Source organism: Ictalurus furcatus, chromosome 6, assembly GCF_023375685.1.
Source record: "Ictalurus furcatus strain D&B chromosome 6, Billie_1.0, whole genome shotgun sequence".
Classification (NCBI taxonomy): domain Eukaryota; kingdom Metazoa; phylum Chordata; class Actinopteri; order Siluriformes; family Ictaluridae; genus Ictalurus; species Ictalurus furcatus.
Window position 1 is genome coordinate 34,055,673 of NC_071260.1, and position 10,000 is coordinate 34,065,672.

At 40.9% G+C, this 10,000-nt stretch overlaps 3 protein-coding genes across 4 annotated transcripts in view; 1 reads left to right on the forward strand and 2 right to left on the reverse strand.

Moving 5' to 3' along the window:
* LOC128608409 (centriole and centriolar satellite protein ofd1) overlaps window positions 1-6,904 on the reverse strand; it is a gene marked incomplete at its 3' end in the record, with an annotated part of 11,041 nt that extends 4,137 nt beyond the window's left edge. Inside the window, exons 1-13 of the mRNA XM_053626070.1 lie at window positions 6,575-6,904; window positions 5,908-6,093; window positions 4,804-4,872; window positions 4,669-4,696; window positions 3,883-3,984; window positions 2,689-2,825; window positions 2,238-2,411; window positions 1,858-1,964; window positions 1,315-1,434; window positions 1,010-1,083; window positions 832-923; window positions 526-715; window positions 1-89 (exon numbers count right to left, since the gene is read on the reverse strand). The exon at window positions 1-89 is cut by the window's left edge and continues 42 nt beyond it. Coding sequence (XP_053482045.1) covers window positions 1-89; window positions 526-715; window positions 832-923; window positions 1,010-1,083; window positions 1,315-1,434; window positions 1,858-1,964; window positions 2,238-2,411; window positions 2,689-2,825; window positions 3,883-3,984; window positions 4,669-4,696; window positions 4,804-4,872; window positions 5,908-6,093; window positions 6,575-6,670 — 1,464 coding nt within the window. The remainder of the gene's footprint in view (window positions 90-525; window positions 716-831; window positions 924-1,009; window positions 1,084-1,314; window positions 1,435-1,857; window positions 1,965-2,237; window positions 2,412-2,688; window positions 2,826-3,882; window positions 3,985-4,668; window positions 4,697-4,803; window positions 4,873-5,907; window positions 6,094-6,574) is intronic.
* A 398-nt stretch (window positions 6,905-7,302) lies between these two features.
* Window positions 7,303-9,200, forward strand: trappc2 (trafficking protein particle complex subunit 2). Its single transcript, XM_053627848.1, has 5 exons — window positions 7,303-7,507; window positions 7,730-7,838; window positions 8,354-8,497; window positions 8,709-8,795; window positions 8,903-9,200. Exons 2-5 carry the CDS (start codon window positions 7,746-7,748, stop codon window positions 8,999-9,001), a joined length of 423 nt encoding a protein of 140 aa, XP_053483823.1. The 5' UTR covers window positions 7,303-7,507; window positions 7,730-7,745; the 3' UTR covers window positions 9,002-9,200.
* Window positions 9,201-9,750: 550 nt separating this feature from the next.
* egfl6 (EGF-like-domain, multiple 6) overlaps window positions 9,751-10,000 on the reverse strand; it is a 14,482-nt gene continuing 14,232 nt past the window's right edge. For both annotated transcript variants that reach the window (XM_053627837.1, XM_053627836.1), the window contains one exon: window positions 9,751-10,000. This exon is cut by the window's right edge and continues 164 nt beyond it. The gene's annotated coding sequence lies outside the window, so the exon portion shown is untranslated.

Sequence of the window (10,000 nt, forward strand, 5' to 3'; positions counted from 1 at the left end):
GAACTCCTCCAGGTCCAGACGCCGAGCCGCTTCCAGTCTTTTCAGCTCCGCCTGCAGCGTCAGCAGCTCCGGAGATGGAGCGGTCAACTCTGGAAAAAAGCCAAACCACACACACACACAACACACACACACACGCCCCATACACACCACACACACACCACACACACACACACCCCATACACACCACACACCCCATACACACCACACACCCCATACACACCACACACATACACACACCACATACACACACGCATCCAAACACAATCATACGTTCATCTTCGTGTAGACAATGTCCAAAATGAAGAAAACCAGCAGAAGTTCAGCTCACTTTATTCGTATATAAATCAGCCGTGTTGTGTTATAATCCATATAATAAGATTCTCTGTGATGTGCTGAATGATTAATACTAAGTAAATTATTCAATATCAGTTTAAAAACATGTACTCATACTCAGATTTAAACAAAAAAGAAAAGATTTGCTGCAATCCTAATTATTATTATTATTATTATTATTATTATTATTACCTTGATAGAGTCTCTGTTTCTCCTTCTGACTTTCCTCCAGCTTCCTCTTCAGCAGATGAACTTCAGCCTGCAGCTCCATGCGTTCGTTGCGTACAGTTGTGTAATCGCTAGCGGCCTCTAGTTTCTCTTTAAGCGCTGCGTTCTGTTGCAGTAACACACACACATCCCCGCGTGCCACTTCCAGCTCCTCCTGCAACACAACACTTCCTGTGAGACACACAACATTCAGCTGGTCTGTTTCAGTCATTTATAGCACAGATTCCTCGGGGGGGGCGGGGTTTACGTTCAGGGTGTGTGTGTGTTTACCTGCACTCTGGCCAGTTCACTCACGACTCGTTCGTGATCCTCTCTCCTGGCGTCTACGACTGCAGCTTCCCTCTGAATCCTCGCCGTCTCTTCTAAATCACACAGAGGAAACAGGGAGTGAAAGGAAACCCTCGTCCCTCGCGCTCGTGCTCTAAACGTCCTGATAACCAACAAACACCTTTATTTTTGTTCTCGTTTTCCCTCAGCGCTTCGGTCCTCCTGCCGTAATCCTCCTTCAGCTCCAGCTGATGTCTGAGGAAAGCAGAAGAAGAAGAATGACATTAACACTGAATTCACTGAGTTTCATCACTGTGCTGCAGCTGCGCTGAAACGCAATCGCTTCGCCTGTGACTATCATCACAGGTCTATAGAAACGATAACCATTCTAGAAAATTAATCAACACCCTCTGACCAATCAGAATCCAGGATTCAGCGTGTGTGTGTGTGTGTGTGTGTGTGTATAGATATATAGACATTTCTCACTTCCTGATCTCGCTGTTCAGCTTCAGGTCGTACGTTTCCTCCATCTTCCTCACATCCAGCTCTCTCTTCCTCAACAGCTCCTCTGAGCTTCTCATCTTCTCCTCATGCAGCTTACAGGACCTGCAACACACACACACACACACTAGCTAGCAAGCTACGTATACGGCTTCTCACATTAGCTGGCTAAAAGTTGCTGTGGAAACCACACAAATATGAACCAGCAAAGAAAATGCTAGTTAGGAGAAATGTAAAATGCTCGGCTGTAAGGTTTTTCACAAACTGGATATAATAAACTGTTCTATTTGTGACCCTTTTACTAATTAAACATCAATACCACAAAAATGTTTACTCAGTTGTTTACTCACAATCGCTTGCTCATATGTTATCGACTAGCTTAATCAAACAGATACCTGATGCTGGCTGTGTTATGTTTCCTAGCACTCTGATGCTAGCGCTCTGATGCTAGCTATGTTATGTTTGCTAGCGCTCTGATGCTAGCTATGTTATGTTTGCTAGCTAAATGTCATGATGGTGAGTGTTTACTTTTCAAAGGCCTCCATCCTGAGCCTGAGTTCAGCGTCTCTGTTATGAACAGACTCGATCTCCCTCAGCAGAGCCTGCCGCTGGTCGTAGAGTTCCCTTTCCTCCATCTGAAGTGACATGAACATGCTGATTTAATCCCACAGACTGCTGCAGGAACACCAGGACCAGTCTGTCTGTCTGTCTGTCTGTCTGTCTGAGAGTGTGTGTGTGTGTATGTGTATGTGAGTGTGTGTGTGTGTGTGTGTGTGTGAGAGTGAGAGTGGGTGTGTGGGTGTGTGAGAGTGTGTGTGTGTGTGTATGTGTATGTGAGTGTGTGAGAGTGTGAGTGTGTGTGTGAGTGAGTAAAAGGTGTGTATAGAGTGTGTACCCCTCTGCTGTACCTGCTGCTGTTTCTGGAGTCTCTCGATGGCGTTCTTCTCTCGGTTCATCAGTGCCTCAGACTTCATCTCATAGTTTCTCTCCAGCTTCCGTCTGACCTCCAGCACCTCCTGCTGGCACTTCTCCCTCTCCTCCACCCGCACTCTCCTCATCTCCACCTCCTGGAAATGCTCCATCTGAAACAGCCCACAGCAGACGCTCACATTCACTGCACTGGTGTGTTACTGCGTCTGACTCGGGGTCTGACCTCCACTAGAGCTCTTCCTGAAGATGAGTGAACAAATTCAGGTTATAAACTTCAGACTGTATGGGAGATGCAGGAGATAAAGATGGAGGAGATTATGGGAGGAGGTTAGATCTGATGTTCTGAGTGATGCAGATGGAGGAGATTATGGGAGGAGGTTAGATCTGATGTTCTGAGTGATGCAGATGGAAGGTAGAAGCACACAGTACCTTGGATCTGAGCTCGGCTTGTGCTTGCTCCTCCATCTCCTTCCTGTATTCAGCGAGCTTCACTTCCACCGAGGCCCAGCGCTGTCCTTTCTGCCTCAGCACCTCATACTCTTCATCAATCACCTGCATCTTCCTCACTGTACACAGCACCAACACAATCACTCCATCCGTCTGTCTGTCTGTATCACCCCATCCACCTGTCTGTCTGTCTCTATCACCCCATCCACCTGTCTGTCTGTCTCTATCACCCCATCCACCTGTCTGTCTGTCTCTATCACTCCATCCACCTGTCTGTCTGTCTCTATCACTCCATCCACCTGTCTGTCTGTCTCTATCACCCCATCCACCTGTCTGTCTGTCTCTATCACTCCATCCACCTGTCTGTCTGTCTCTATCGCCCCATCCACCTGTCTGTCTGTCTCTATCGCCCCATCCACCTGTCTGTCTGTCTCTATCACCCCATCCACCTGTCTGTCTGTCTGTATCACCCCATCCACCTGTCTGTCTGTCTGAATCACCCCATCCACCTGTCTGTCTCTATCACTCCATCCACCTGCCTGTCTGTCTCTATCACCCCATCCACCTGTCTGTCTGTCTGTATCACCCCATCCACCTGTCTGTCTGTCTGTATCACCCCATCCACCTGTCTGTCTGTCTCTATCACTCCATCCACCTGTCTGTCTGTCTCTATCACCCCATCCACCTGTCTGTCTGTCTCTATCGCCCCATCCACCTGTCTGTCTGTCTCTATCACCCCATCCACCTGTCTGTCTGTCTGTATCACCCCATCCACCTGTCTGTCTGTCTGAATCACCCCATCCACCTGTCTGTCTCTATCACTCCATCCACCTGCCTGTCTGTCTCTATCACCCCATCCACCTGTCTGTCTGTCTGTATCACCCCATCCACCTGTCTGTCTGTCTGTATCACCCCATCAACCTGTCTGTCTGTCTGTATCATCCCATCCACCTGTCTGTCTCTATCACTCGATCCACCTGTCTGTCTGTCTCTATCACTCCATCCACCTGCCTGTCTGTCTCCATCACCCCATCCACCTGTCTGTCTCTATCACATATCTTTCTGTAGTGTTTTGTTTGATAGAAAGGTCTCCAGCAGTGAAATGGTCACAAGAATTTTGGGGACTAAACTGGACACTGAGTTTAAATGAAGCTCGGGGCAGAAAGTGGAGTTTACCGATGGACTCGTTGTAATCAGACACGTCTGACGTCTGTGTGTCTGCGTCACGCGACTGAAGCCGATGATCGATTAACTCGGAGAGCAGCGTCATTAACAGACCTACAGCGAGAGACAGAGGTCATTATTAAGATGTGTATTTAATTATATATATATATATATACACATATTATATATATATATATATATATATATACACACACACACACACACACACACACACACACAAGGGAGTGCTTCATTAATATTGGCACCCTTGGTAAATATAAGCGAAAAAGGCTGTGAAATTTTGTGTTTAGTGTTTAACCTTCTGATCTTTTGTTAAAAAAAAAAAATACTCTGCTCACACGGATATCAAACAATTACAAACACAACACAGGTTTATCAAAAATATATCTTTGTTAAATATAGGTGTGCAACAAGTATTAACGCCCCTATGAATTCATATGAGAAAATATATTTGAAGTATATTCTCGTTGATATTTTTTTTGTACACCTGAAATGGTTCAAGCATGACTTCCTGTTTCACAGGGGTATAAATATGAGACAACACACAGGCCAAGTTTACATAAACGTTTAAATAAAATACAAACTATTTTAACGTTTTTTAATAAAAAAATTTAGACTTTACAAACTCTACTTTAAAACTGAATTGTTGACTAAAACATTCAATCTTTTTATAAATTACACACACACTAATATATATATATATATATATATATATATATATATATATATATATATATATATATATATATATATATATAAATGTATTATTTGGCTTACCTTTCTCTCCTCTGTGAGTATCCATCACCTGTATGGAGTTCAACAAAGAAAATAATAAAAATAATAACACTTTTTTCCTCTTTTATTATTTATAAAATTATTCTTCCTGGAAAATGAGCAGAGAGACGTGTTTACCAGACTTTTGTACACAGCTGAATGTGGACTGACTCTCAGAAGATCAAGAATGTCCTTTGTTGAAAAAACCTAAAAAGTTATAGAACAATTAAACAAGTCAAGCAACAATAATAAAAATCTTTCCTGTAAAACTATTTCCACTAAAGTAATCACAGTGATAGAACGCTTCCCATCCAGGTGTTATCACTGTCTATAGAGATCAGGTGAACATGGACGTTAGCGCGTGTTCTCCCCTTACCCCTGTGTTGATGTTTACACCTCGCACAGAGAGAATAAACGTTTCTGATCGCTCTGTGTTGTTCTGAAACGTCTCTACCGTCTAATCCCAACACACATGACACTGTGTAACCATGACAACAATCATGTGCTGCCTGTTTCACGCTCGAATTTCTACCACACTGGTACAGTTTCATTGTATTAACTGTACAGTTCTCCACCTTTACTGTTATGAAGAAACATTACTGAGGCATTTAAACACATTATTATAATACCTTTATAAAGCCTCTATTAACTCTATAAAGCAGGGGTGTCCAGTCTTATCCGGAAAGGACCAGCGGTCCTGGGTGCAGGGAAAACCTGGGTGCAGGTTTTCATTCCAACCAAGCAGGAGGCACACCTGATTCCAGCTGTTTAATCAGCTGATCTTGACTTTCAATAGACTCAGGTGTGGCTTCTGCTCGGTTGGAATGAAAACCTGCACCACACCGGCCCTTTCCGGATAAGATTGGACACTCCTGCTACAAAGCTTCTATAATATCTCTATTAACTCTATAAAGCATTTATAAACCCCAGTTTATTACAGAGGGTTTGGTACAAATGACTGACAAATGTTGCAGTAATCTGACAATCGGTTTATAAAATGCGATGCATAAAAACGTGAACAATTTCTTGAACAAAATTAAGCTTTCTTCACTTTTTCTCATGGCTTCAAGTTTAACAATCATATAAAACTGTGCTCTTGTAAACCCAGCATGGACTAGCAGTGAGGGGCCAGAAGTTCTACCGGCGTGAACTATAATCCTGGTACCATATGCACCCCAAATCTCATGTATTTCATGTCATCACATTGAGATGACCCTGGAACAGACGGTGTATAAAGCGCACCTTCTCCTTGCTGATGCCACACTCAGGGTAGAACACGGACAGGGTGTATTCATAGCCCGAGCTCTGCAGGTGATCGATCACCAGGCTGTTGGAGGCCAGCACTGAGAGCGAATAGGATTTTTCAGAAGACGCCCGAGGAAGCGTTTCATGCTGAAGCTCCACGATCAGCTGATTCCTGAGCTGGGTCTGGAATAAACACGGGTCCAAGAGGTCAAAGGTTATTACAGGCATTTTAACAAGTCTGTGATAAATACTGACAGTGAAAAGTCATTCTCCGAGATCGTTCTAAGCCCTGTTCGGACTGGATTAGTTTTACGGGTGGAAGTGGAGTAATGGTCAAACACTACAGTAAGTACTTATAATAAAGCTCTAAACAAACAGTGTGTGTTAAAAAGCAGTGTGTGTAGTGCACATGGAGTATTAATGTCACCTGTACACCGGTCATTTATACTGACATCACATACACCATGGGAATTGATCAGAATTATTATTACTGTTACCATTTATATAAGAAATTAGTTAAAAATCCAGAAACTGTAAGAGTTTGAAGGTTGTAGTGATGATTTGGAATAAACCCTTGCAGTAAACTGTGACTCAAAAGGTTTTTAAAGACATGATGAAGTCCTTCATTACTACAGACTGTAGACATTACAGCTGAAACACTGACCTTCACAGCGTCCAGGACTCCCTTCCTCTTAAAACTCTGGTAAAGTCTCTTTCTCAGATCCTCTGCAGATAAACTCTGCTCTTCATCCGCAGACATCCTCAGACCTCACACACTCTCACACACTCTCACACACACTCATACACTCTCACACAAACTTAAACAAACTCACACAGTCACACTCTCACACACTCACACACACTCTCACACAGTCATACACTCTCACAAACTCACACACTCTCACACACTCTCACACACTCTCACTAAATGCGATTTATCTTTCTCTTTGAATTCAAAATAATCCACAGTCAACAGCTGACCGTTTAAAACCCGTAACCGACGCTCTTTTTGTTTACTTCCGGGTCGTTCATGTTTTGCTGCAAGATTTCTCTTTATTATTATTATTATTATTATTATTATTATTATTATTAGCATCAACACGATGCGTTGTTGTTATTATTATTATTATTATTATTATTTTAGAATTTATTTGTGTTTTGTATGACGTGAATGTGCTTTGATGAAACACGTACGGTTACACAGAAACACAAAATAACAACGCTTTTTTTTAAATTAATTTCATTCACTTCTTTTTTTTAGTCTTTTTTTAGTATTGCTGGGAATCGTGTATTCCTAATCGTACCTCAAATGCTGCGTGTTTAAATGTTTTTTTTTTTTTAAAGAGCTCGTTTAAAAAAAAGATATTTAAATATATAATTTTAGTTCCGGGGTCATCCTTATGACGTACCAGGAAGTAACGCGCGGCAGAAGAGTGTAAACAGAGTGAAGCGATAAAACGGCTTTATGAGAATGGATTTGTGTTGTATGTGTTTTTAAACACAGCACGAGGCTGATTCTGATGTGTTTTATTTTGTAAACTTTAAGGAGGAATTCCATCTTTCATCAGACTCGTGTTATTAGATATTTGTTTGGAAGGTCGGTGTTATTAGTATAATAATAATAATAAAAATTATTATTATTATTATTATTAATATTATTATTATTATTGTATTTATTATTGAGCAGCTTCACCTGTCTCACCGCTCTCTCTCTCTCTCTCTCTCTCTCTCTCTCACACACACACACACACACACACACACACACACACACACACACACACATTAAATGATTGTTTAATGTCTGTATATTTATATTAAGAGAGAGAGAAAGCGAGATGTCCGGGAGCTTTTACTTCGTGATGGTCGGTCACCATGACAACCCGGTGTTTGAGATGGAGTTCCTGCCTGCTGGGAAACCCGAATCGAAGGTATAGATTTATACACACATTAAAGTGGTGTGGGTTTGTTTTTGTCTTATTAACTTCTAGAGAGATAAAGATAGAGAGGCTGGTGAGGGAACGACTCTTTATATCTGCTATAATGTAAGCGATATGTATCACAGACATTCCACAGCATTAACTATAACTCTAAACGGATAAAAAGCTGGTGTCGTTCGTTAATTACACATACAGTTAGAATCCTTGGCAAACTGTTGTGGTATAAGAGGAGTTATACACTTCGTCAACATCGGAAGTGCTGATATGAGAACAGAATGAGCTTTGGGGTAGGAACAGTACCTCCGCTCCATCACACCACCCCGTCACTGATTATTTTCCTATAACAGCACGTCCTGTAGTGGTTTATTCCTTCCAGCAAGCACCGACTGACCAGATACTTCAGTTTCTCATTATGAAGATTAAACGTTGATCGATGTTTTTTTTCGCCTCTTTAAGGCTTCTGTTTTGTGAGTATTCACTGTATTTGTTTATTTTATTGTTCACAGGACGATCATCGACACTTGAACCAGTTTATCGCTCACGCTGCGCTCGATCTGGTCGATGAGAATATGTGGCTGTCCAACAACATGTACCTGAAAACCGTGGACAAATTCAACGAGTGGTTCGTCTCGGCCTTCGTCACCGCCAGTCATATCCTTCCTGAATTAAAATCCCGGGAGTTAAATAAAAACACACAGCGGTGCATGTTTAAGACCAGACAGAATCTGATTGGTTGGTGTGACGGAAATTTGGTCAAAACACGATTTTCCATGTTAATAATAACGCTGATAACGTTTTTGAAGAAATAAAACAGGTTAATGAAGTCATTTTTTAGGTTTTCCCTTAACTGTGTTTTTTGTACATATGAGGTTCATCATGCTTCATGACGTCAGGCAAGAAGACGGGATCAAAAACTTCTTTAACGACGTTTATGATCTATACATCAAGGTGTGCGGTTTTTATAGTGTTTTGTTTTTGTTCTTGTTGTAAATGATGATGATTATTGTAGTTATTGAACTTTGTAAAATCGACACTTAACTTTGTTCCATTCGCAGTTTGCGATGAATCCTTTCTACGAAGTGAACACGCCGATTCGCTCCACAGCCTTCGAGCGCAAAGTGCAGTTTCTGGGCAAGAAGCATCTCCTGAGCTGATTGTGAAATGTTCATAGCATTTATAAATATCATATATAGTTTATCAGTTCTCCTCGTCTCCACTGCTGATTTAAATATTCACAAATCTGTTCCTCTGTGCGTGTCTTTATACTTTCAGCCTGTGGAAAGCTTTCCTTCTGTACTTTACTTGGAGTAATGTCTAGACTGGTGTGTTTAATAAAACCTGTCAGCAGGGGGCGCTCTGACCGCACTGTCCTTCATAACACTCCATCATCTCCAGCAGTGAGGTTCACACCTGATCAGTCCCAGTCATGTATTCTAAACTGTAGATATTTTTTACATTGATCATTTAAAACCTTATGAGCATGATCATTATGGAGAGGGGATTTATTATATACAACATTATATTATATCTGTTTATTTATCACTTTTTATATAATATCTAAATCAACTCACTCCTAGGGGAAAAAAGGAACCGGAAACTTGGTCTAATTTGTTGTTTTCGAGCCTTTTGGTTAATTATTTGGTAAATAATTTCTATCACAATTAATCCCAAGAAATACATTAGTGCTGTGAAATTGTACTTTTTTTTTTTTGGTGAATGACGTTTTATTTAATATTTGTGATTTCTATTCAACTTTGACTACAGATTATTTTACACACATGAAAATGTAGAAGGTTTACAGAGAGGATTTTAACACACGAGAAACAATTATAATACTAATAATATAATACTAATAAAATGATAATATATAATAATTCAGCTCTGGTCAGGAGACGGTTTCAGTGTTTACTAATGAAGAGTAAAAATATTACTTTATATCATGTCTCAGTACAAACTTTGAATTAAAAACAACTGATAGGACATTTATTTATTGGCAAAAAGAAATCACGTTTATTTGCACATCTGTAATCCTGGACCATGTACCGAAGCTCTCACAGTGTTATTTCTTCAGGAAACGTGTCTTCCGTAACCCTCGTCTTTTACATGTAAAAAAAAAATATTCTGGGAATTTCATCTAAGGTTTGTTACTTCCA